The sequence below is a fragment of the Martes martes genome (assembly GCF_963455335.1).
Source record: "Martes martes genome assembly, chromosome: 1".
NCBI lineage: Eukaryota > Metazoa > Chordata > Mammalia > Carnivora > Mustelidae > Martes > Martes martes.
In genome coordinates, this window is record NC_137888.1 from 149484307 (window position 1) to 149511338 (window position 27032).

General features: G+C 50.9%; 1 protein-coding gene across 5 annotated transcripts in view; it reads right to left on the reverse strand.

The window, feature by feature from the left end:
- The window catches only part of TTC21A (tetratricopeptide repeat domain 21A), a gene marked incomplete at its 5' end in the record, with an annotated part of 32368 nt that overhangs the window by 2543 nt on the left and 2793 nt on the right, over nt 1-27032 (reverse strand). The window contains 19 exons of one of the 5 annotated variants that reach the window (XM_080826416.1): nt 605-686; nt 1344-1454; nt 2556-2744; nt 3902-4005; nt 4176-4314; nt 4696-4806; nt 4910-4982; nt 6063-6301; nt 10317-10529; nt 10765-10922; nt 12630-12759; nt 13430-13630; nt 13790-13887; nt 16325-16517; nt 17502-17600; nt 19234-19318; nt 22677-22834; nt 24855-24977; nt 26334-26500. In XM_080826416.1, the coding sequence (XP_080682542.1) occupies nt 605-686; nt 1344-1454; nt 2556-2744; nt 3902-4005; nt 4176-4314; nt 4696-4806; nt 4910-4982; nt 6063-6301; nt 10317-10529; nt 10765-10922; nt 12630-12759; nt 13430-13630; nt 13790-13887; nt 16325-16517; nt 17502-17600; nt 19234-19318; nt 22677-22834; nt 24855-24977; nt 26334-26500 (2673 nt within the window). Of the gene's footprint in view, nt 1-604; nt 687-1343; nt 1455-2555; nt 2745-3901; nt 4006-4175; nt 4315-4695; nt 4807-4909; nt 4983-6062; nt 6302-10316; nt 10530-10764; nt 10923-12629; nt 12760-13429; nt 13631-13789; nt 13888-16324; nt 16518-17501; nt 17601-19209; nt 19319-22676; nt 22835-24854; nt 24978-26333; nt 26501-27032 lie in introns of all 5 variants that reach the window. The other 4 variants (XM_080826415.1, XM_080826414.1, XM_080826417.1 and 1 more) reach the window with 4 other exon arrangements.

Here is a 27032-nt window from a genome sequence, read left to right on the forward strand (position 1 = left end):
ACGGGGTACCAATGTTTCCCATTTCACAGATGAGGAAACTGAGACACAAAGAAGTTATCTGCCAAAGGTGACACAGCTGGTGAGTGGAAGAGCTTGAGTTAGACATAGGCCATCTGGCTCTGGGATCCACACTCCTAACAGCTGCACTCGGCTGGGCCTCTAGGCAGAGCTGGTTTGGAGCCTCCAGGGGCTCTAGTCTGAGCGTCAGGTATGGTCCCTACCCCAGCAAGAGTGTGGTTTGATTCTGCAATGATGGAGAAATGTAGCTACCTATAAGGGAGAATTTCAAGCCACCTCTAGGTGCTGTGACCTCAGAAGCGAGCCACATCCAGTCCAATGGCTGTGATGTGGGGACAGACAGGTTCTCCTGGGTCTGGTGCCAAGCGCTGTCCTGCCTGAAACCAGGAACTGGCCCCTTGGACTCGGGAAGGGCCAGCATGTTCCATTGGGGCTTTATCAGTTTCCTGCCGCTCTGGGAACAATCAGAGAGGAAGGGGCTTCCTCTGCCCGGTCAGGAAGGAGGGGAGGGGGCCCACCCTTCTCAAGGGAGAACAGTCTTTGCGGGGTGGGAACTGATGTAGCCAGTCTTAAGGCAGGCAGTTACCTGGCACTTTCTCTAGGACTTGGTGGTAGAGATCGACAGCAGCTTCATATTTCTGTTTTCTAAACATCAGGTCAGCCATCATCTGTCAGAAAAACACACAGTGCCCTGGAGTTCCCTGGTGGGTAGGCTGGCCAGGGGTGGGGATAAGCAGGGCAGGTGAGAAAGCACTTCCAGGGGAAGCTTCTCTAGGCACTGGGAGAAGCGGCCACAGGAGGAGCCCAGAAGGAAGGCCCGCCTGGGGTTGGGGGGAGAGGACGTAAGTGGGAAGAGAAGCCCAAGGCTGGACACCAGAAGAACCCTTTGACAGGTGCAACAGAACTAGCCTCTCTGCCCGTGTCTGAGAACCGCCAGCTGCAGGCAGAGGAGGCAGAATGAGGGCTCCCCCTTCTATGGGGTGGCCCTGGCGGCTGTCTGGGTGTTAGGGAGGAGAGAAGTCAGACAGAAGAGGGTTTTTCCCACACTCTTCTTTAAACCCAGGAACCTGTCCCACCCTTGCCTTGACCAACTATAGGTGCGGTTCCCCCTCCTACCTCCCCCTGGATGGGCCCAGGAGACTGACATGGTCCCTGCTGCCACCCCTACCCAGTGAAGGGCAGTGGCCCCGCACTCCATCCCCTCTGCCTGGCAGCCCTTGTGGGCGGGGCAGCCAGGCGACTGAGTTCTAGGGCTGGGAAGCAGCCCTCAGAGTCAAGGGAGCCTGGGGAGGGCAGGCAGAAGGTTCGGGGTTCGTGGCTCCTACCACAGAGGCGGTCTCATGGTGCTCCTCAGACTGTAGGAGGATGGCACAGTGCTGCTCACACAGGTCCAGCTGTCCCTGCAGCAGGAAGAGCCGCACCAGCTCCAGCACCACCTGCGACAAGACCAGACAAAACTGACCAGCGAGCATCAAGGGGAAACTCCGGGGCTGATGTCTCCCGCTCTCATCACCCACTTCTGTTAGGTCTCTGGCCCTCCTCTTTTCCTTTACCAGTTCTCCAATCATACCATGCGTTTTACTAACTAAGTATAACTTGTACCTCTCCTTCAGCTCTGGCTCTGACCTAACCATCTCCGGGCTGCCTTCCGTGCCCCAGACGCGGAGCAGGTGCCTATCTTCTGAGTTCCCACGGTGTGCAGACCCACATGCAGGCACACATCATCCTGTAGCATTGGAACTGCAAATGTGCTCATCTGTGCCCCCTCCCTGAGGCAGTCTCTGGGCAGGGATAGGTCTGGGCCCACCGTCTCCTAGGCCTAGCACCATGCCTGGCACATTTGAGACATCTGTTAAACGAGTGCATGTTTTGTTGTTGTTGTTGTTTTTAAATATTTTATTTATTTATTTATTTGACAGAAAGAAAGAGAAAGAGAGAGAGCACGCACAAGCAAGCAGAGCAACAGGCAGAGGGAAAGGGAGAAGCAGTCTCCCACTGAGCAGAGAGCCTGTGGGACTCGATCCCAGGACCCTGTGATCACAACCTGAGCCAAAGGCAGATACTGAACTGAGCTACCCAGGTGCTCCAAATGATTGTTAAATGAATGAATGGCTGGGCCACTAAGCTTTTTCTCCGCTCTCCTAGTGTGGACTCTACCCACCACTGTCTCTGGACAGCCGCACCACCCTCATGACCTTAAACCTCCTTGGAAGCTTAGTCTGAATTTGTGCCCAAAGACCCCAGGCAACCACAGCTCTCACTGTGTCACCACCTCCAAGTGGGACCCAGAAATGCCAGACTAACGTGACTTTTGGCAGCGTCTTTCCCACTCCACCTCCCACAAGTGGCTGTCCAAAGTGAGGCTTCCCAGGCTTGGTTCGAGGGCCCCAGGGTCAACTAGAGCAGGCTCCCCACACCAGGGGTCTCAGGGCCTCAGGGGGGCACAGGAAAGGACCTGGCCTCTGCCTCTAGGCAGGAAACTCTGCAAGGCATCATGGCCCAAGAGAAGGGGCAGGCTCTGGCTTTGAGGACCCCACCTTATTGTCAACGGGCGAGTAGAACAGGGCATCCTTATAAGACCGCACTGCCTTGGCAAACTCCTTCTCTGCCAGGTAGTGCTCCCCAAACTGGACACAGATGGAGGCTGCCAGTTGCTTCTGGGAGGGGATCATTTCTGGTTGCTCCAGTGGAACACGCTTCAGTATCCGAGACTGGAGGTCCATGGCCTGGGGAGACCAGTAAAGTCAGGATCGGAGACTCGGAGCCTGATGTGCTAGATCTCAGGCCAATTCACAACCAAGTCTCCACGCTCTGGTTTCTGTGTCAGCATATTATCAGAAAGGGCATCTCAAGTGCCCTTGAGCAGATCTGGGTCACTCTGGACAGGAAAGGCCACTGGCTGAGTACTCGGGAGGCAAACTGGCTCTGCCTTGGGGGCAGGAGTAGAAGCAAAGGCGCCCAAACAAAACACTCTAGTGTACTGTCCTTGTTTACCTGTTTCCATCACACCCTGCTGCCTCCTTGTCTAATCTGCGCTTGCACAAGCCCAGAGCAGGTGCTCAGAGCGGGCTGGGTTTTGACAGATGCGTTTGCTCTGAATACTGCCCTGCGGGGACCCTGAGGCAGCCTTCACAAATACCCACGACATAAAATGATCAAGTGAGTAACTGGGGAGCATCGGAAGAAGACAGATTGAAGACATCAGGGTCAAGCTTTGGGATTTCTAAGGGCCAAAAGGGAGTGGGAATCTGGTGGGAAACAAGGGCATAAATCATCTCACGCAGTCAGAGAGTGGGCTCTGCTCCTATACCTGCAGAATGCACCCCTTCCCCCAACAAGTGGCAGACCACGCCCTTGCTGGAACGAGGGAGAAGGTATGGCAAGAAAGGCCAGGAAGTGTCCCATCCAGGCAGCTGGGTGGGGAAAGACGTTTGTTTGGATCAGGTCACACCTGGTTCCAATCTCACCTCCACCACTTACTAGCAGTGAGACTCCGAGCATATTTCTTAACCTCTTGGAGCCTCATCTGTGAAGCAGGAACGTCCCAGTGCTGTATCTCAAAGGCTACCCACCACAGAGCATTCAGTGACTGGGAGCTCCTGGCGTTGTCCAGTATTATCACCTCTAGCATCATTGAGGACGAGGGCACCTTCCTCCTCCCTGCCTTCTCCAGCCTGGCCCAGCCGGCCTTCAGGCACTTTGGGGCACCATCAGTGAAGAGCACAGGTATGGGGATAAATGGAAGGCAGAGGCCTGAGGTGTAACCTAGGTCCTCTTTTGACCGCCAGCCCTCGAGCCTTCTAGCCCAGCCTTCCTTTTATAGCTCCCATCAGGAAATGGCAGATAAAGAGCTTGCTTGAGTCTCTTGTCTATTGTCAATTACCTCGTTCAAAGTTCCCATCACGTCTTCTTTTTTATGATTCTTATAAACCTTTGCCAACAAAAGCAAGCACTTGACATCGTTCATCATGGATGGGATGTCCTTGACTGCAAAATGGAAACTCAAATCAGTGTTCTCTGGCCCCTGGGAAGCCGGGGGTGGGGGAGGGAGGGAACTGGGTTCAGGACCCCTGCATCATTCTGCAGGAGAAGAGAGTGGGGGGGGGGCGGTGTGGGGCCCAGTATGCTGGGGGAGAGACTTTCAGATATGACCTCACCAGAGTCATGTTCCAGTGCTTGTTTCAGAACTTTCTCTGCCTTGTTGAATTTCTTTAACTTCAGGAGCAGCTCAGCCAGATCACAGCACAGAAAGTCCTGTCCACTGATCTTCTGGGCGGCCTCATAATAATTAATTGCCTTAGGGTAAATGGGAAATACTGGCACTGGGTTTGGTTCTACCCTTGAGTGCCTCACACTGTGTTCCCCTCAGCGGCCACCACTGTGTGTCCCCCTCAGCGGCCACCACTGTGTGTCCCCGCAGAACACAGAAGCCTGAGATGGAAAGGCCCTCCCAGCTGCAGAGGGCTCAAGCTGGGCAGGTGTATGTGGAGGGGGGTGAGAAACGGTGGCTGGCCTCTGAATTCTCCCCTTGGTACCCCATTCAGCAGGGAACTAGGGTAGAAAAGCAGCGACTCCCCTCCCATCCTGACCCTCCTACCCATGCATCCTCCTCCCTCTTCCCTGCTGGGCTGTCTCCCCCAACCCCACCCCTACCTCCCCACCCCAACCTAGCCTGACCTTGGTGTACTGGTGGGTTTTCACATAGGCTTGCCCAATCCTGCTGATGAGGGATGCATCGTGTGGGTTCTTTCTATAGGCCTCGTCATAAACCTCCAAGGCCTTCTCAGGCTGGTGGGGAAAGTATCCAGAGGTCTCTCTCTGTGTCTCTTCTCTCCCACTGGAGACATGAGATCAGAGGACCATGTGGCAAGGCCATGAGGCTTTCACTCACCTCCTGAATGTTCATGAAAGCATCACCCAATAGCAGGCTGGTGTGGGGACCAGGCAGATGTTCACAGAGCTCCCTCCAAAAGCAAACAAAAACTTAGCTCAGACCTGTGCATCTTTCATGTTTCTGAATCCATCTCCGCCTTTTCTTTCCCACTAATCCATTCATTCATTCATTTAACCATTCCCTCATCACCCAATACTCATTGAAAGCCCACTGTGCACGCTAGCCATCTTAGTCTAGGCTCTCCTCATCTCTTTTCTGGACCATGCCAGAACTTCCACTCATTCCTCTGGCCTCCACTCCCAACCCCCGCCCCCCTCCCAGACCCCTCTGCATAAGCAGGCATCCTGCTCTTTCTTTCTTTTTCTTTCTTTCTTTCTTTTTTTTTTTTTTTTTAAAGATTTTATTTACTCATTTGACAGAGAGAGACACAGCGAGAGAGGGAACACAAGCAGGGGAAGTGGGAGAGGGAGAAGCAGGCTTCCCGCCAAGTGGGGAGCCCAATGTGGGGCTCAATCCCAGGACCCTAGGATCATGGCCTGAGTCAAAGGCAGACCCTTAACAACTGAGCCACCCAGGCACCCCTATCCTGCTCTTTCTAAAACTCCATGTGACCACGTTACTCCACTGTTTATTGGTTTCTCACCAATAAACTCCTGGCTTCGCCTCCCTCATCCCCACCCCCCTAGCACTGCCTCCCCCCTGGATTGCTTAGGCAGAATTTTGCTTGAGGGAGGGGCTGGATAGGTACTTTTATGCCCCCACTGGCAAATCATATAGGGCTTCTAACCCCAGCTCTCCACCCTCCTGCACCTCTCATTGGCCACATCAAGTCGCTGGACATTTCTTCAGGGACAGGCAGAGACAGGGCCGGGGCAGAAGCGCATTCCCGTGGTTCCCACCGGAATGTGGGGCCATACAGGGCAGCCAAGCGGGACAGATTTGGTTCCGGGTCTTCAGATCTCAGCAATGAGCCGGCCTGACTGACTCAGCACACTCAAATTCTGACCCACAGGGAATTCTGTACTTGGCATCTAACACACTTGGAGGACGTGCACTGGAGACCCAGGTGGGAGAAACACAGTCTGGAGGAAACACTCCCTAAAACACCACTGGAAAAGCGGCTGTCAGGGTGCTGCCTCCTGGGGCTTACCGGTAGCAGCCGATATAGAGGCGGGTGTCTTTGCGGGTCTGCAGGTAGATGTTGGCCATCTTCTCCTTGGCTTCTGTGTAGCAGGGCTGCTTGGGCGTGATGTTCCTCAGCATGCTCAGTGCCATGTCCACATTCCCCTTGCTCAGGGCCAAGTCCACGTTGGCAATGGTGATGCGGATCTCCTCTGGTGTGCCACTGAACTCATTGATGGCGTCCTGCATGACCTTAGTGGCCTCATGCTGGGACATGGGAACCCAAAAGACGCTCTGTTAGCTGTCGCCCACCACACTTGAAACCTCTTGGAGTAGACTTCAGTGATCCCTCTTCCCACTCCTAACCCCTGGAGAGAAAGGAAACAGAGACAGCTGGGAGCGTCCTGCTATATGGAAGCCAAGGGGAGGATGGCTCACATCCACCTCCAGAGAGGTTCCAGTGGCAGAAAGGAGAGACAGCCCTTCAATGTCCACAACTACTGTTCCTGGGGGATGGTAGGGGGAAGGTGCTCAGAGACCTGGGGGTACAGAAACCCACAACTGTAAGAACCAGCCTGTTCCTTAGCACCTCAATGTCTGTTGGCAATTCCTTCCTGTTGGAGACCTATGACACATCTTGTATTTTCCTGCTTTTGGTCAAAGGTATGTTTTATTTTTATTTATCTATTTGAGAGAGCGCATGCACGTGCACACGTTCACACAGGAATGGGGGTACAGCAGGAGAAGCAGACTCCCCGCTGAGCAGGGAGCCCGCAGCCCCACCCCATAGGACTCTATCCCAAGACCCTGAGATCATGACCTGAACTGAAGGCAGACGCTTAAAAGACTGAACCACCCAGGTCCCCCAAAAGTATTTTAATGTTATGGTATTTGGTACATAAAAGTCTATTTGAATTATTTCTTCATTATATTTATACCCTTGATTACTTTAACAAAGTGCCTCTCTTTCCCTATTTTGGTGCTTTTTGACTTGGGTTCAGTCTTACCAGACATTTCTTCCTCAACCTCTGCTTTCTTTTTGTTTGCTTCATATGTTTGTACCATGTTTTTACTTTCATTCTGGGTCCTTTGGTTTTTGAAATATAGACAGTAAGGGTTCCTTCTGTTTGCTTATTTAAACCACTCAATGCCTCTTTTATTTAATAGGCACATTTATTTCATTTACAATTTTATTATCACAGATACATTCTTAGGTTTTCTGTCAACTTGTTTTGTTTTCATTTTTATACGCTGCTGTGTTCAGCTTCATTTCTGCCTTATGTGTGGTTCCACTTTCCTTTCTTCATAACTCTTGAAAAATGTGGTGTAAATCTTCTCTTTTAAATTCTACCAATAGTTATCTTTCTATCAAGAAACATTTTGTGAAAACTTTTTGTTTCGCACTCTATAAAGATGGAAAAAAATCGCATATAGTAACCCCACCTTCCCTTCACATCCTCCTCCCTGAATTTTTTATGGGATACTATTGTTATTTTGACTTTAATAACTTTGATTTCAAGAACTTAGCTATTATGCTGGCTTGAGTCAAAATGACTGTAATTATTTCAATGTAATTATATTTAGATTTATTTACATAAGTTCTGTGCGTCCTTTTACAGTTCAGATTTTTCCCACTTGTAAAAACTTCATTTATTTTGTGTGTTGGTTGTCTGGCTTATATAGATAAGTAGGTTTTTTAAAAAGTTTTAATTAACACCAAAATTCTGGAGTTATTCAACTTTTTAGAGAATCCTTTATTGCTTTCACATATGAAAGATGTGAAAGATGTCCTGGGGGACATCCCAACCCCTTCAACATTTTATAAGTATTGTTCTGTTATCTCCCTGAATTTAGTATAGTTGAGGAAAAGTCTGAGGCCAAGTTGATTTTTTTTTTCTCACAGCTGCCTTCCCAGATGATTGTCAGAACCTTCAATGACATTGTGAATCCTTGATTCTCGTAACTTCATTAGGGTATTACTATTAGGATATTTCTTGGTCTTAATATTTTACTGCTATTTCTCCAGCACAGAGTGCCTTTCCGGGTCACTGATTCATGTCTCCCCTAAAGGAATCGTTCTCCCAGTACCTCTCTGATGTGTCCCCTGTTCCGTTTCATCTCCCTTCTGCAGAAACAGTGATTTTTGCATTGGCTGGCTATCTGCCTCTTTCTTTCTTATCTGTCATCCTCTCAAATCACTTCAGTGATTTTCTCAACCCTTTCTCCCACCAGAGAGCCTCAGCAAGGGTTCAGCCGTTTTCTATTTTTTCTCAGGGAACTAATGAGATTACTGCTTCCTGTAGCTTGGCTAGCTGAACCCCTTTGTGGATCTCTGGTGCTCTGTCTTGAGCTGGTTTCTACAAGAGTCCATGTTCTTTTTTTTTTTTTTTTTTTAAGATTTTATTTATTTGACAGGCAGAGATCACAATCAGGCAGAGAGGCAGGCAGAGAGAGAGGAGGAAGTAGGCTCCCCACTGAGCAGTGAGCCCAATGCAGGGCTCGATCCCAGGACCCTGGGATCATGACCTGAGCCGAAGGCAGAGGCTTTAACCCACTGAGCCACCCAGGTGCCCCGAGTCCATGTTCTTTTTATTTTCATTGAGTCCACAAAAAATTTTTTTTAAATATTTCTTCTATTTTGTATAATACTTTCTCCCAAAGTGTAACCCTCACTTGTCTTTGGCTTGTGATTTTATTTCCTCTCTCCTCTTTCCTCCCTTCTGTCCTTCTCTCCTTCCTGCCTTCCTTCATTCCCTCCCATCCTTTCCTTCCCTCCTTCTTAATTTTCCTCCCCTCTTCCCTCCTCTTCTTTTTTCCTCCCTTGCTTGCCTCCTTCCTTCCCTATAACCACCATGTTGGACCCCTTCTGATCACTGCTCATTCTCAAATGCCATTCTCATTCCCTTTTCTTAGTAACAAGGCTGGAGAGGGAGAGGGCCTAGCACAACTGCCCTAGAAGCCCATTTCCTTTGAGCTTCTTGTGGCTCCTCCCTTGTGGGGCAGACTTTGTGAGAAGCTGGGGTCAGGATGGTAACCCTGGCTCACAGGGAAGGCCTCAGTCTACAGATCCTAGCAAAGCAAGTGGCAGAACTGATTTTCTGGTCATTTCCCTCCTTACTTTCCTCTGGCCCATGTCTCCTAGAAAGGAGTCTGGACAGAGAGAAGGAAGGAGGCATTTTAGCAGAGAGTTCTTGTCTTGTGGTCCTCCCCTTCCAAAAGCGAAATGCCCCTGCTTTTCCTGGCTGACCACATCTCTGGTTCAGAAAGTTTCAAGCAAATGCAGGGACCTCAGGCGCCCTTCTTTCTCTCTCCCCCACGGATGTAAAGTTCTGAAAGGACGGGGCCCTTGCTGGCTGCTCTCTTCTATCCCCAGCCCCCACATGGCACCTGACATATAGCTGGCCCTCAGTTTCTAGCCAAATCAATGACCAGCTGAATCAACTTTTCTGGGATGTGGCACTCCCCTAATTTCATTATAGATGGAGATTCGTTCTCCACTTGCAATTCTTGTACCCCCTTTGGCAGATTTAAAGGGGGGAAGCACAGACAAGCTTCTTCATCCCCATCTTTGCTCCAAAGGAAATTTTTAACTTTGAGGAGAAAGGGCCTCATGGGCTTTCCCTTCTCAATGGCAGGGTCATCACAGGAGGCCAGATGCCCCAGTACCGGGGGATCGCAGAAATGGTCTTGAAGCTCTGCCGACAAACCCCTTTCTGGAGAGTGGGCAGGTGAGTGAGGTCAGCAGGGCCAAGGGAGCATGTGGAGGCAGCTTCCCCACTCCCACCACCCATCTCTGTGTTCTCTGCTGCTCCTTTACACCTGCATAGGATGCTCAGGTGCTCCCTGCCTTTGCCTAGCCAGCCGCTCAAGCCCCAGGGCTGCCTCATACAGTTGACCACATTGTATACCACAAAACTCCAAGGGGACAGAGTTCATAAAGGTTGTGGTGTGATAATGGCATCCACGGGCACTCTACCTGGTCCCCTCAGCATAGCTACCTGCAGCTGTCCTCATGGGCCTCTCTGCTCTGCCTGCATGTCCTCATGGGGACAGTGCAGTAGGCAGGGGACAGATCGGGCAGGACTCAATAGGGTTTGGGCTTTACCTTGAGGGCAGTGGGAGCCACAGAAGCCTTTTAGGCAGGGGTATGATGTGTTCCCAAATGAATAAAGGCTCAAATAATAGCACAAATAACCACGAGCCAGAATCAGAGAGCCTGGGTTGATGACCCTGGACCTCCAAAGGCCTCAGTCCCAAGGGAAGAGAGCATGGCATTTCTTACCAGCTCCCCATTCATCCGGAGGGCATCTGCCAGTTCCAGTAAGATGGACACCCGCTCACTGGGCTGTACGGAGGGCCCGCGGAACTTCTTGCCTTCTGTCTTCCGAGTTGGCAATTTTATGATCATTTTCAGGGTCTTTATGGCTTCTGGATAGTCCCCAGACTTATTGAGGGCCCTGGCCTTGATGTAGTGGTAGAGGGGGTGGTCTCGGACCTAGAGGAGCAGAGAGGAGCACAGGGCTCCAGCGCGCTGCTGCTGCTGCTGCGACTCACAGTACACAGCCTGGAGAAAGCTCCAGAAGCCCACTGAGCTTGCCCCTGCCTTTGGCCAGCAGAAGGGTCTGCAGGCTGTAGGGAGTGCCTGGGGCTACCCTCCCAGGGCAAGTAGGGGGCTGAGGCTGGGTGGGCTGAGGGGTGCTGAGCAGGCAGCTGGGCACAGAGGACCCCACCTGGAAGTTGTGGCTGACGCCTAGCTCTAAGCAGTGGGAACACATGGCAAAATTGCCCTGTGCCAGGTAGATGTGGGACATGAGGAGGTGGGCATCCACGGAGGTAGGGTCCAGCTCCAGGCAGCGCTGCAGGGTGCTCTGGGCATTCTCTAACTCTCCTAGAAATGAGAAACAGACCTCTACATCCAGGGCACCCAGTGGACTCCCAGGGCCCAGGATGTAAAGGCAGAATGAAGTTTCTAAGTCCCGTTACCCGGAAATACCCAAGTTGGCCATTTGACCCGGGTCTGTCCTGTTTCACTCGGAGTTCTTGTCTTAAAATCAGAACTACAGTTTGTGCTTTGACCCAGACAAAAGTCAGGAAACTCGAACCATGGTGTGACCCCCTCCTTTCTCTCTGCAGCCCTCAGGGAGACCGCTAAGTCACGTCACTGCTCTGTGTGGAAGCTCCGGGGAACACTTAAATCTTGATTCCCACACCTCAGAGCAGAGTGAAACCTAATAATAATGGTAACTATAGCAGCCCTGACTTACAAAGCACCTGCTCTATGGCCAACACCTGCAAAGCATCTTTAGAAAGGGGGTTTCATATTTTTCATATTTGCCCAGCCCTGCGAGATTGGCAGTATTATCCGTGTATTTTAGCTGTAGGACTGGGACCCAGTGACGATTAAGTCACTCAGCTTATAAGGAACCAAGTCAGCATTGAACTCCAGGGCAATTGGTTCCTGAGGCTGAGCTCTGATCTAGCACTAGGGGGTATGGGGTCTCCCTGCAGCCCCAGTGGGAAGCCCAATAGTGGGGTACACTGAGCTGATAGGAGGGTCCTGCATTCCTCTGCATCTCTCAACAGCTCCTGCTCAGGGTCCATAACCTGGCGGGTGGGGAGCACCTGCATGTGGATCCTGACTCCCTGTTCCTTCTTTGTGTGCTGCAGAAGTGTGAAAATGTCACTATGGCAACTGAAGCAGCTGGAGACCTGGCTTTGGCCCTAAACCTGCTTGTTGGCAGCTGACAGCATCCCTGGGGGTGTGCTCCTGCCCTTGCCTCGTACCCAGGAGCCCCTGAAACTGTGGGTAAGCCTGGAACCCAGAGAAACACTGGGAAGCCGGAGGAGGAAGGTGGGGGAGCTCTCTGTGCAGCATGACCCATGCTAGGCAGTGCCGGAGGCCGATCCATGCCTTGGCATTTGGGATTCTTTGGAAGCCCCAAGCACACCAGAGATCAGCTTGTCTTCCAGGAAGACGGGGTTATAAGGCTGCCAGGGGAGAGTACCCAGAGAGGACAATAAGTCTCCCATGAAGGCTTCTCCCTTTCTCCCTCTTTCTCTCCAGGGATGGAGATTCTGCCTTGAGATGGAAGATTCTGGAAGGATATTGCTCTGGCCACCCTGAGACTCTGAAAGCCCTAAGACTATGGGGTCTCACCTCCCCATGAGGCCCTCGGGACCACCTTTAAAAAACCTGCAATCCTGCCTCCGCCTCCCCTCCTCTGCTTTAGTTTTCCCCATGGCATTACTACATCCTAACAAACAATGCAGTGTGCTTCGTTATTCTGTTTATTGTCGATTTCCCCTTACTAGAATGCAAATCTCGTGAGGGAATTTCTGCCTATTTGGAGGACTCGCAGAGCCCAGCATGAGCGCAGTCCCCGAGTATAATGGAAGTTCAGGGACGATGACCTGGCCCAGAGCTCAGAAGCCACCAACAGCAGGCCGGGTGGGAGAGACCCCTGCTGGCCAGGGAAATCAGGCTGGTTTCAGGGGACTGGAGGCCAGAGATGCCGACAGGCCTGGTGAGGGTGTGTGTGTGTATGTGTGTGTATGTATGTGTGTGTGTATACGTGTGTGTGTGGGGGGGACTCACCTGAGAGGTACTTGACCTGAGCCATCACATACAGGGGGTCGATCAGTGCTGGCGCTGCTTTGATTACAGGAGTCAGGATCATGGCGACTTGTTTAAGGAGCGGAGACACAATCTGGCCTGGCGACGGGGGCTGGAGGAACACGGGGCCTGGCTGTACGGTTGGCCCCGTGCCAGACAGACACCTAAAGCTCTCAGACAGCACTATTTCAGTGAAGGAATTTTACCTCATTTCAGGTGTTTATTACGGCACTCTGTGCCATCGAGGACTAGAGCACAAGCTCCGGAGAACGGGGACTTGGTTTTGCTCACTATCATGTCCCCAGTACCTAACCCGGTATCTGGCATGTGGCTAGTGCACTTGATAAATATTTGTGGGACAAATCATGACATGGCACTGGAGGCGACACAATCCTTGCCCCCAGACAAACAAGTAAAGGGTAAAAGATTTCCTAGAAGACTGCTAGAGAAAAGGAGCCTGGTTATTCTCTAGGATAAAGGCAGAGGCACAGTCCAGTGTGCCCTGCCCCTCCATGGGTGGTCTGTGGACAATCAGCAGCACAGGCATCACCTGGGAGCTCTTTCCAGAGGCAGGCTCTCTCCCCCCACCCCGTACCCATCAGAATCTGCACTGGAACAACTCTCAAGTGGTTCACATGCTACATGTTCAAGTTTGTTCAGAGGAGAAGGGGTTCCCCAGCCACAAGAGCACAGCACAGCCTGGTAGCCAGCCAGGTGATGTCCCTGCCTCTGTCCAGACCGACGCTCCTGACCCCCACCATGGGGACAGAACTTCCACTAACCTGCTTGGGGCAGAAGAACAAGTACTCCTTGGCGAGGCAGACCAGGAAGAGGGGGTCCAGTCTTTCGAAGTACTCAGAGCCTAGGGGGAGGCCCTGCATGCTGGAGAAGTGCAGCTCTGCGACCTCCTTCAGGAGGGCAGTGGCTTCCTGCTCTCCCTTGTGCTTGCGGGATGCCAGGAGGGCCTGGAGGAAAAGCAGCACCTGTGGGAGGCAGGTGCAGCTCTTGGCACCAACGCCAGCTGGGCAGTGGGTAGGCGAGGGTGAAGCAGGAGTCCAGGCCACGTGGGCTGCTGGATACCGGAAACTGGGGTGGGGGCGACCCAATGCTGGAGGAACCCATGCCCCCCAGAGGGCTCTGACCTCAGACTTCCCGAGGGACTGCTGCACCTCCTTCAGGAATTCCAGCTGGTGCTCTGCCTCTTCCAGGTGGCCGTCCAGGATCTGGCACCAGATGATCCCTGGGCCCGGGATAGAATGAGCATGAGCAGCCGGCACTGACACGGAGCCAGCAGGCCAGCAGGCCAAGGAGCACAGATGCGACAGCGGAAGGAAGGGTGATGCATGCTCAGGATAGAAAGTCAAAGCATGAGGCAATATGGAAAAACATCCCTAGTTCACACGCTAGCTTGAAGCAGATCTCTCCCCACAGGTAACTGCCCTTAACAATTTGCAGTATAGTCCTTCAACCATCTTTCTAAGCATTCATTTGTTAGCAATGTGTTCTCGTCTACGTGATACACGTCTGTGTATACACATCCACCCCTTTCTCTCTAATGGCAACATAACATGCCATTGTGGATTCCATACTGCATTTGACTGTGGTCCCACTGGAGGACACCTCATCTCATATTTAGTTTGCTTTTGACGCTTAAATGTTGCAGGGTCTCGGTAAACGTATTCCGATGTTCTAATTCCTGAAGTTGAGCCGATAGGTCAAAGGGCATGTATATCTAAAATGTTGACAGGTAAGGCCAACTTGTCCTCCAGAGACATTTCAATTAATATTACAGCCAAGAACTTGAAAGTGGCTTTTCTGCACAACCTCGCAGGTATGCTTTACTTTTTGCCAGTCTAAAGAGTGAACAGTAATTCATTTGAATTCACTTTTTTTTAATTGCCAGGGAAAGTGAATATATATATATTTTGTATATTGAATGGCCTTTTTCTTTTCTACTATGAATCTCCTGTACATAGCAGCTTTAGCCTGTTTTACTTTTAGGGTTGTTTTCTTTTTATATATTAAGATGATTAATCCTTTATAGCCAACATTTTCCGTTAATTTGCCATTTACCTCTTCAGTGTCTTTTGCCATCCATTAGTTTCAAACTTTTACATATTTTCCCTTCCAGCCTCTGAGTTTCCCCCAGGGAAGACAAGTCCAACTGAATTTTTAGGTTTAAATATCTAATTCATCTGGAGCTTGTTTTTTAACTAATCTCTACACCCCCTCCCTGCAACGTGGGGCTCGAACTCACAACCTCGAGATCCAGAGTCACGTGCTCTACCAACTGAGCCAATAAACTGGAGTTTATTTTCGAGTATGGTGTGAGATAGGAACTTCCCTTTACTTTTTTCATGCTAGGTAGCCAGACGTTCAGCCATGGTTTATCGAAACCTACCACTGCGTTGGTTTGAAATGTCACCTTATTCTCAGGACCTGTTTCTGTGCCATTTATCTGCCTCTTTATTCCAGCATTGGCCCCACGCTGACTTAAGTACTATTGCTTCCTAATGTGTTTAGATTTGGGAAGCCAAATCCATCTATTCTTACTATCCCTCCTTTATAGGTACTTTCTGGTCATCTCAGTGTATTTATTCCTGATTGTCCTCCCAATTATACCATCTTGGTTTTCACTACTCTCCATCCCACCATTTGGCTCATCTATGGAATTTTGTACTTTGCAATCGTATTTTTAATTTTCGGTAGCTTTTTTGTTCCCTATACCCTTTTTCACAGTAGCCTGTTCTTTATGTACTGACTGTACGTAAAGCCTCTGCAAACACGAGAGGTGTTTTAGTGGGGAAGGGGGAAGTCTTTTTCTGTAACTGGCTTTAACTTTGCTCCTCAGAGGGCTGTGGCTTTGCATGTCCCACCAGGCCCCTCTTTCAAAGTGTTAGCAGATTTACAAATGGACTAGACTGATGAGTATTAGCAGCTAAGGCACATTTCCCAAATTGTTAAGGTCACTGATTTTCCGAGACAGGTCAGATGAGAGGGTGACTCCAGCACACACCTGACAGGACTGGCCCAGGCTGGTGTATGGGATGGCCATTCAGGCCGGTGGACTTCCCTCCCGGCTGACTGGCTGGGGGTCTCCCCTGAATGAGGAAGTGGGGAAGGACTGAGCCAAGGGGGGGAATGTCAGGGGATGTGGCCTTTGTGTGGAGCAGCAAGTCTTTTTGTCCTTCCTGTCTCTGATGGTGGTGGGAAGCATCAGGGGCTCCCACCCGCTACCTCCCATCCCGCCCCACCCCCACTTAAGGGCCTCCTCGATTGCATTCTCCAGTTGTCACCAATCCTCCAGTAGGTTATCTCATTATCTCACTGACTGCCCCACTGCCCCACGGCCTATTTTGCTCTCAGCCTCCAATGACTCTGAGCTTGCTTTGCTTTTTTGTTTTTGTTTTTGTTTAATTTCTGTATTTCCTGGAGCTCTCTGGGGGGAAAATTGGTCTACTTATTTCTTAAGGTGGCCCATCTCTGCCTCTGTTGGAGTATGGGTTTATCTGTTTATATGTCACAGAAAGGCGCCCCTGTCATACAATGTACACCCAAACTCTCACACACCCTCTAGAGAGAATGCTTCCCAGCATCTCTCCTCTGGATCCATGGATGCTACCCTGCTCCCTGCCTTCTGTGCCCCCACGCCCCCACCCTGCCCAGCCTGCAGAGACCTGTTAAGGCAGCCACACTGCTCCCGTCCAGTTTCAAGGCCTCCGAGTACCACTGAGACGCCTCCCTCACTTGGTCGTGCAGGATGAAGAGGTAGCCCAGCTCTGTGGCCACATGGGCATAGGAGGGTGTGGCCACGAATGCACGCTCCATGAAGGGGCACACCAGCCGGAGAATCGCCTGGTGTTTCCCACACTGTGAGGAATGGACACATGGGATTAGGGAAACCAGTCAGTGCAGCCTGTCTGAACAACGCCACATCAGAGACGGGCACATTTCAGCTGCTCAGGAGAGCCCAAGGGCTGCACGCGACCCACAGTTGGGTCTGTGTGGTTGTCCAGCTTCTAAAGAACCTCATCCTGGCCACACCTGTGGAACTTGCCTCCAGGCACAGGGCCCTCCAAAGGGCCCATCTCCTGTCTCGCCACAGTAATTGGTCCAAGTTACCAAGAAGTTTTTCAAAAATTGAAGCTGGGTGACAGAAGCTCTTGTGTCCCGTTGATACGGGAAGTTGCCCGGAAGGCTGTGAGCAGCCACGTTCCCTGCCAGATGTGCAAAACGAGCAGAGAGCATCAGACACAGATCTGTGTCTCTGTGGGAAAGATGGTGTCCCCGTGGCACTTGACCCCACGGTTCTGGTTCCCAAGGCCCCGGAGCTACCTCAGGTTTTGCAGTGATTCCTTCTAGTTAATCTTGCTTTGTGCTGAAGGGTCTGACAGAGGCAGATTGTTTGGCAGTCTGGTCTTTTTGCACCTGGTCTGGTCAGAGAGGTACAGGCAGACCTGCCTTTCCAGGACACTTTCATAGAGAGAATATGGCTGTCGGGTGTCCCGGGACCCCGAGCCACGGCCGGGCATGGCTCTGCTATGTAACAGCCATAATACTTCCCTCTTCCCCCAAATAAGGGACCTCCTACTCTAAAAGCACTTCCAGATGCCATCGCGCTCATCTTTACAGTGTCTCTGAGCAGCATCTGGGCCCAGATACAGAGCCTACATGATACAGCTATTGGCCAGAGGCAGTTAGGGGCCACTGGGCACTGGCCACCAGCCCGAGAGGCCAAGTTTGAGCCAGAGAGGGGAGGACAGGATACCCAGGCAGCTTCCAGGGGGCCATGGCGCTCCCCTTAGGAACACAGCAAGAAGCATGATTCAAAAAACCTGGAAAGAACCTTCTTACCAGCCTGCTAATCACAAGAATTTTTTTAAGATGGAGGCTTGGATTTTGAGGCTCCCTTGTCTCCAGGGCCTTAATCAGATTTCTAACATGGTTGATGGCCTGTGGGAGACAAAACAGACAAGGTCAAAGGTAAAGTAGAAAATGGGAGTTGGGCAGAGGTTTCAACCCTGCTGTACGTTTGCATCCCCTGAGAGAAAATCCCACACCCAGCAGCTAGCCCCAGAGATTTGGATTCAACTGGGCTGGGGTGAGCCCGGTGTTATTTTAAAGCCCGGTAGGTGGATCTTTCGGGAGCCTTGCTCAGCCAAGAGCTGGCACTGCCCCTTTGTTCATGGATCTGTGAAGAGAAGTTGCCCTTTCAGATCCCCCCAGCCAGAGCCGGAGCCAGCTGTCATGGTGTCCACACGGCAGCCCCCCAGGCTGGCAGTGCACCCGCCAGCTGGGCTGGCTCTAAGAGCAGATGGTCGTGGTGGGTCCCTGGCCCTGAGCCTGTACTCTATGTTGACGGGAGTCACCACGCTGTGCCGCTCCATCACTCCAATGAATCCTCCCCATGACCCTGTAAGTCACTAGAACTCTCTGAACTTTCCAGTCTAGCCGACAAAGGGTCAGAAAAGTTAGGGAATTTGCCAGAGGTCACTCAGCCAACTGGGTGACTGACTCCAAAGCCTGTGTTCTTTCCAGTGGATGCCTCTGTCCTTTCCCTACCCAGGAGTGGGGAGTTTTGCAAAGAAGTGCCAGAAGGGAAACCCAGGATGGGGCAGGACTACTCTGCTCAGTAGATAAAAGCAAGGTTAGCACTGAGCAGCCAGGCCTGGGTAGAGGGGTAAATCCCAGGGGCTGAGGTTGGGGGGTGAAGGACGGACATTAATGCTAACTCCGCCCCTGGGATTAACCCTCAAGCCAGGCCCCAGGAAGATTGCCCAGCGCTCTGGGGATGCACAGAGCTGAAGACAGGCCCATTCTCCTGTTCCTACCCAGAGATGGCACTGGGATCCTTATGGAGGGTTCCTCCCAAATATGGACTGTACCCTCTTTCTCACCCTGCCCCACAAAACCCATAGACTCAGAGCTGTGCAGAAGGAACCAGAAGCTTCCTCTTCCCATCATGAAACCCTTACAGAGTCCTGATTTGCCACCCCTTACAGAGGCAACACAATTATTCAAAAAGGCAATGTTATGGCTGGAAACACAAATTCTTCTTGAAAATAAAAACCTGTCTGGGCATTGAGGTTTTCATGAAGAATTCCAGATGTGTCTGACTGTGCTCGAAGACTGTTCTGGGTTTCTTTGGAAAAACTATAGGGCTTAGGAGCAAATCTGGGGCTAGGTTCTACCTGGCCAATACCTGAGCAGTTGCAGTCCACTCCTTAAAAAAATGGCATTTCCCGAAATCAGGCACTGTTCCAAGTTCTCCCACATGTCATCCCACTTAGTCCTTCTACCAGCCTCACAAAGTGGTTGGAATTATCTCCAGTTTACAAATGAGGAGCCCAGGGCTTCTCCAGGTGAACCTGCCCAGGCTCAGGGCAGAACCAGAGTCAAGCTCACTGCCTGCCCAAAGAGCAAACCAGAGCAGACCCCCTGACCTCCTTACAGGACTAGGTGAGGGAGAAGGGAGGGAGCCGAGATCCAGGGAGCCTCCAAGGCGCTGGGGATGGGGTTTTCAAAGTGCTTCCCCCCAGGCTGAGCTTGTCCCAAGGCCCAACTCCTGAGTCTTGAAAGAACTTACTGTGGTCATGTTTCCTTCTCTTGCAAGCTCATGCATGGCTAGGATTTGGCAGGCATCGATATTATACTCATCATTTTCTAGAATTCTGAAATAGGAAGAGGAGCCACATGAATTGGGAGTATTCATAGGCCAGGCTAGCACCGTGCGGCTGCCACTCAGGATTGTCTGGAAATATACAGTCTCCCTTTCTCCTTTTATTTTTTAAAAGATTTTATTTATTTATCTGACAGAGAGATCACAAGTAGGCAGAGAGAGGAGGAGGGGAAACAGGCTCCCCGCTGAGCAGAGAGCCCATGTGGAGCTCGATCCCAGGACCCTGAGCTGAAGGCAGAGGCTTTAACCCACTGAGCCACGCAGGCGCCCCCCTTTCTTCTTTTAATAATGGAACTCCCTAATCAGGCTGGGCTCCCAGCTACCCAGAATAAAGACTACATCTCCCAGCTTCCCCTGCAGTTCAGTGGTAGCCCTGTGATTTAGTTCTGGCCAACAGGCTCTGAGCACAAGTGCACCAGCTGACATCCCACTATATTCTTACAGCCCACCTTCTCTTCATTCTCTTTCCTTTTTATGGGAGCCATATCCTAGGAATGGTAGAACAGCAAGACAGAGGGGACTGGGAGTTAACTACAGAGTTAAGCTGCTGTCCCAATCCCAGGCAACCACCCAGACTTTCACCTGAGAGAGGGAAAACTTCTCATGTCATTTAAGTCATGTATCTGGGGCAATTTGTGACAGGAGCCTATATTCATATTCCAACTCTCACATACATGATCATGGTACTGTGGTCCTAGGGTCCCAGAGTGGTGGAGAGGTGCTTGGGGGGTTGTCTGCAGCTGTATGATAAAAAAGGACGCTTGCTTTCCATCATGTGTCACTGTGAAGACACAGTTTCTGGTCATACATACTATGGGGTGTTCAATATTCTGTTTCTTTATAGGAAACTTCCTGTTTTTCAGCCTGGTCAGGGATGGCCTTGTGCTTCCTAGAGGATTACTCTGATTAACACCCAAAATTCCAAAAGGATGACTAGGCAGTCAGCATTCAAACGGTTCTAACCCTTTATAGTGATTCTGAAGGTACTGGGAACCAAATACATTTGGGGAAAAAAACCAAACTTTTAAATAACTTATGAACTAAGGAAGAATCAGAATGGATATTAGAAAATTCTTAGACCCAAACAATACTGAATATATCAAATCCAAATGTGTAGATACTGCTAAAATAAAATGGTACCTTGAGGGACATCCACAGACTTAAACACTCATATTCTCCCAACTTGGAAAAAAAAAAAAAACCACTTATATTCTAAAAGAAAATTGAGAATGGATGAGCCAGGCATCTGATTCAAGAGTTAGAAAACCAGAGCAGGACAGCCCCGTAAATCATAAAGAGCAGACGTTAACAGAGTAGAAACAGAGATGTGATAGACACCACCAACAAAACTCAAAGCTGGGTCTTTAAAAAGACAAATAAAAGAAACAAATTACCTTAATGTAGATGAAGAAAAATAAGAGGGAAGGGAAAAATAAATAATGTTAGGGATAGAAAGAGAAACACATCTAGAGGGGGCAAAGATTTAAAACATAATGGTGTGGGGCCCCTGGGTGGCTCAGTTGGTTGGGCGTCTGCCATTGGCTCAGATCATGATCCCAGAGTCCTGGGACCAAGCCCCGAATCGGGTTCCTTGCTCAGTAGGGGGCCTGCTTCTCCCTCTCCCTCTGCCTCCTGCTCCCCCTGCTTGTGCTCTCTCTCTTTCTCTTTCTCCCTGTGTCAAATAAATAAATAAAATCTTTTAAAAAACAAGAAAAAAAAAACCCACAATGATGGCGGGTGCCTGGCTGGCTCAGTCAGTAGAGAATGCAACTCCTGATCTCGGGGTTATGAGTTCAAGCCCCAGGTAGAGGGCCTTAGAAGTTGCTTAAATAAATAAGTAAATAAGTAAGCCTTAAAAAACATTTAAAAACTTATTTTTTTTTAATACAAAACAATGGGGGAGTTCTATGAACACCACTAGCTGGGGAAACCTCCAGGAGGGAAGGAGTTGGGTATGGGACTCAGCCCATTGGCACTAAACACTGTTCCCCATGGGCAGGGCAGCAGGGCCTTGGCCAAGGGAGACTGCACACACCATGGTTGTGGCCTTCAGCCAGGTGCTCCCAGGATCCTGCTGGCTGAAGGCCAAGCCTCCAAAGCAAGCTCTTGACCCAGCTCCTGCCAAGGACACTGGCCAGGTGTCAACTGTGGGATAGAGAAGCTGAGGCCCACACTGGCACTGTACAAGGGGGCCCCTATGGGCTGAGCAGGCCCGAATCATGTTCATTTGCTACCAGGAGCCTCTCTCTGGGATGCAAATTCCGGGGATGATCATCAGAGGAATTACCATCCCTCCATGGGAAAGGAAGAGATTTGCTTGTGTTTTGTTTTGGTTTTGAACTACGCTGTATGGTACTACAATTTAGTAACAATTCAGAGTGATGCCCTACGGTCACTCAAAAAAAAAAAAGGTCTTTTAACTCTTTTTAGGAAGAAAATTAGTAGCATACATTTTAGAATTACTTAATAAAAGTAGTTCAAGTGTTAGAGTTTAGAGGCAAGCTTCAATTATCTAGAAAATTCCATCTTCAGAAAACCTTCCATCAAACATCCTTCCCCCCAAGTGGTCTTTATTTCTATCGACAATGACAGTACTCTAAGGTCACCCCAACTTGGTGTCTGGCTTCTGCAAGCCCCAGGAACTCCCCAGCCCTTACTGTCTGACCGATGCGCCCGGCCTCAGCTGAAAGTCTTCTCCTGGTCACCAATGATCTTGCCCCTGAAGTTTTTATTACAGTATATCATAGTTTAAAACAATTAAATAATGCAACAGTCCCTTTATACCCCCCTGCCCCCCATTCTTTAGAGGCAACTGCTTGTCGCCCTGTAACCTTGGTTGCTTTGGGTTCCTTAGGTCATTCCCTCCACCTGTCTCCTAAACAATGTGCTCTTTTTTTTTTTTAAGATTTTATTTATTTATTTGACAGAGATCACAAGTAGGCAGAGAGGCAGGCAGAGAGAGAGAGGAAGCAGGCTCCCAGCTGAGCAGAGAGCCCAATGCGGGACTCGATCCCAGGACCCTGAGATCATGACCCGAGCCAAAGGCAAAGGCTTTAACCCACTGAGCCACCCAGGTGCCCCAACAATGTGCTTTTATCTCTAGATATGCCCATTTCTTTATCCATCAGAGGCCACAGCCTCCCTGTGCCCCCCCATATGATCACATCACTATTCATACCTCCTCTCTTGACAATATTTACTTTTATGTCTTGTTCCATCAAATACAAGGTGTCTTCCATCTCCCCAGCTTGTAAGATGGGAACATATCAGCACCCCTGGCTTGCCAAAAAAAAAAAAAGGAAAGCAGCGGTACATGGGTGTGGTGGTGTCGGCTGATGACCGCTGCTCACCTGTGTCCCATTTCGACTGTTTGTTCCCAGTCCTGCCGAGCCAAGAACAGCCGCATTTTTAGGACCAGGGCAGGCAGGAAGCTCCCCGAGGTGACAGTGATCTGGTTCACCACCTCCAGTGCCCCCGAGTAGTTCTGCTGCAACATGAAGTAGGTCGCCTGTTGGAAGCCCAGGAGAAAAGCCTCCATCAATGCCTGCAGAGGGAGGTTGGGGGTGTCTGGGTCTCTACCAGAACAGGAGCAGAACCTGACACAAGGCATGCAAGTCCCCTCAACTGAGCCAAGGAATCCTTCCAAGGCCCGGGGGGTAAGGTGTGGGGGAAGGAGTCATCTCTCAGAGTCACAGATCAAAGTCCACAGCAGGCCTGGGTTCCTGGACAGGCAAGGCAAGGGCTCTGGGGAGATAGGGGGAGGCCTAGCAAGTGTGGAAGATGGCAAGGCCATGTGCAGGCCGCCCCTAGTGGGAGACCTGAGGGTGCTGGGCTCACTCATTTGCCATTCACTTTCTTGAAGCTCATTGCTAAAAACTGCTCACTTGGGCCCAGGGTCAGTTCCGGCTTGCAGGCAAACCCCTTGTTAGGGGGGCTGCGGCGCCTTTTCTCTACTGAGGCCCACTGGGCTGGGGTTCTGGCCTCTGCAGGCCAGTGCCAGCCCCCAGGTTCTCCTGAGTGAGTCATGCCCCAGGTGCTTGAAGGGCAGAGAGCAATGCTCCCAAAGGACTTGCAACTGGACTCTGACAGGACAGCTTACATTAGACCTTCAGCAACCCACCCTCAAGAGAGTTATTAAGAACAAGAGGAGGATTGTTCTAGATAGATTTATGCATACATGTGCTCACTGCAGCACTCAGTTTATAAGTGTTAACTGGAAATAATCTGGGTTGGCAAATTTTATGAGGGCCATACAATAGGGGATTGGCTTGAAGGAGCTGTTCAAAATGACACTGGCTTATGACAAAATCTTACATGAAGAAAAGGAATCCGCATGGTAAGATGCCTTATGATTACAATTAAATTAAATAACAACACTATCTCCCACCCTGGGGAGGGCGCTCAGTGGGATCACCTTCAGGACCAGAAGAGCTGGAGGCTGATAGCTCTCTGGGGGGCCTACGCGCTGGGGTCGCCTATGGCTAAAGGCAGCAGCCTTGTGCCAGGTCACACCCGTCTGCAGGGGCAGCCCCCATCAGGCACGTGGCCAGGGAGGAGGTCACGGATAGGCCACCCCAGCTCTAGAACCCCAAGTTGGCTGAGGCCTTTGCTAGGGCTGTGTCACAGCCCAATTTCTCCTGCCATCCAGTCCTGCTTCTGTCCCTTTTCCCACAGGTGTTGGTCCCAAGGGCGCTCCGGATAAAACTGCTACACGAGGCTCTCCTTGGCTTCCACTTCCCAGAAAGCCCTTCTAAGGCACCCTCTGAACCACAGGCAGAGTAAAAAAGACTGGAAGACACCAAGGTCCTAAATGTCCATGTGGGCTGTTTGGAGGGGGAGTGTGAAGGATGTCATCTTTTGACTTTTTTAGCCTTCTGTTTTTTTTAATGAGTACATATTCTTTTTCTAAGAAGATATATACGAAGAGAAGAGAATCAGAGGGCTAGCTTTTCCTTCATGGATTGATTCAGTGGGGGTCACATAAGAAAAAAGGAACTTAATTTAAATTGAGATCAGAAAACACAAAACGGGCGCCTGAGTGGCTCAGTCAGTTAAGCATCTGCCTTCGGCTCGGGTCATGATCCCAGGGTCCTGGGATTGAGCCCCGCATTGGGCTCCCTGCTCGGCGGGAAGACTGCTTCCCCCACCTCTCTGCCTGCTATTCCCCCTGCTTGTGCTTATTCTCTCTCTCTGTCAAATAAATAAATAAAATCTTTAAAAAAAAAAGAAAACACAAAACACCTATCTCCCTTCTCTTATGGCCCACTGAACTTAATAGGTCAGAAGAGAAAGCGTGACAGAAAGAAGCAGAGAAAAAAGGGCGGACCCAGAGCAGACTCCATGCAGAAAGAGACAGGGGCTCAGACTGAGCAGGCAGGATTGTGAGAACCAAGTGGGCCCTGGGCTGTTGTGTGACCCTGATCCTCTCTGGGCCCCTGCTCCTCATGGGCCAGGTGAAGGCCGGGAGACAGAGGGTCCCTGGCTCCAGTGGCCCGGGCAGGGATCCTTCCCCTCCCTCCACTGCCCACCTTTCCCATCAGCCCCAGCACATCCTTGCTGTCCTGCATTCCTTGTTCCAGGTACTTGATGGATTTCTTCAGGGTATGGGGCTTGTCTGAGGTGAGGTCCACCCAGCCTCGGAGCACATAGCCCTGGGATCAGAACAAGACAGAAGATGAAGTCCTCGGTCCTGCAGAGCCTCTCAGAACCCAGCCTGCTCTCCAGCCTCATGTCCCACCCCTGTCACTCTGTACCCCGAGACCCCCCACCCCAGGCACACCTACTTGCAGACCCCAGTGCAGCCCTGCTCCCTCCCACCGCTGGGACTTCACTTCGCTGTCCCTGCACCTGCAGGGCTCCCAACCAAACCCCTTCACCTGATTAACTACCACGAGTCTCTCAAACTCAGCCTAGGAGGACCCTCCTGTCAGAGTCCTTCTAGGACCTTCCAAGATGAGGGTGGGCCTTCTCTGGGACCCCCACAGCTCTGCTGCCCCTACTGACATATTCTCACCTGTCTTGTCATTGCCTGTTTACTCTACACTGGGGTCAGGAGGCCACCACGGGCCACTGGGCATGGCCTCTCCTGCTCTCTCCACGCCTTAGCCCAGCACAGCGCCTGGACTGTGCAGGAAGCGGGAATGTCTTCTTGGAGGGTGAGCAGGAGACATTTTGAGCTCAAGGGTTCTGCTCCAGTCTTCACCCAGCCTCTGCTGGCAGATGGGTGGCCAGGCCTGGGAGGTGAAGTCGGGGGTCTCTTGGACATTGCCCTGAAGCATTATGCCCAAAACCAGTGTTTCTCAACTCTTTCCCATGGCTTCCCTCCTAAGGAGACTTTTCAGATATTTTCCCTTAATCATTTCCTCTCCTTCCAAGATATTTTAATCTCAAAGATATACTATCTGTCTATGCAGTATGTCAATCTGTGTTTTGTACATAAACAGCAAGATTTTTTTCACCCCCTCCTTGGGGAACCAATTTTCACCTCCTTAGGGGGTGAAGTCACTCCCCGCTGAGGTGGCAGCTAGACTGAGCCTAGACTAAGGCTTCAAACTCTAGCAACAGTCCCAATCCACCAAGTGTGAGACTCTCCTGGGTGGGCCACCACTGATACCCAGCAGACCACGGCAAGGAGGGAAGGTAGACGCCTGTTGTAACCAGCTCATCTGGCTTTCCCAAAGAACCTGGAAATCTGGGCTTTTCAGTCAAAATATTTTGATTTCAAAATGTTGGCAACTAATTCAAGATTTAAAAAATATAAAGTCCAGGCCCCGGAATGACTGTCTGCAGATTAGACTCTGGACAACATGTACTCAGCTAAAGCCTGAGACAGTGTGGTTGGAGGATTCCTGTGAGACCTGTCAGGCCCAATGCAGCCCTCTCCCAGCCCCAGGATGCTCCTGGAGTAACGGCCGTTACTCCTACGTTACTCCATAGGAGTAACGGCCACCCCACTGGGATGTGTTGGGATGCTGCTTTCTGCAGCTGCTGTCCCCTGCGGCAGGTACCTCTCTGGAGCTGCTGGAGAGCTTCAGGGTGCGGTCGACGTACTCCCTGGCCTTGTCGTGGCGCCCCATGAGCCAGAGGAAGAGGCCGGCGTAGTACATGGCCGTTGCACTGGCCGTCTTGCGGATTTCCTTCAGGCTGCTCTCGAGCTCCTGAATGGCTTCCCTGTCTGTGAATCCGAGAGGAGGAAGGGGGCGAGTCAGAGGGAGGAGGGCTGCCTGGTCCTGCAGGAGGCCCTGAGGGCCCTGGGGCCTGGAAACTGCAGCAGCCGCCCACGCCTGTACTTGGGTTTGCAGTCTGAGCTTTCTCTTGTCTCCCCTGCGCCCAGCAGTTTGCAGAGCAGACAGACCAAAGTGAATCCCGTACCTCAGGCCCACAATCCATCCTGAGGGGAAATAGTTGTTGGCAGCGTCTTGGAATCTTTCCCTGACTCTAGAGAGGTGGACGTTAAGGGTGGAATCATTTAATTATTTAATTTTAATGCTTATTTATTTATTTATTTATTTATTTTTAAAAATTTTATTTATTTGACACAGAGAGATCACAAGTAGGCAGAGAGGCAGGCAGAGAGAGAGGGGGAAGCAGGCTCCCGCTGAGCAGAGAGCCCGATGCAGGCCTCGATCCCAGGACCCTGGGATCATGACCTGAGCAGAAGGCAGAGGCTTTAACCCACTCGGCCACCCAGGCGCCCCTATTTTTAC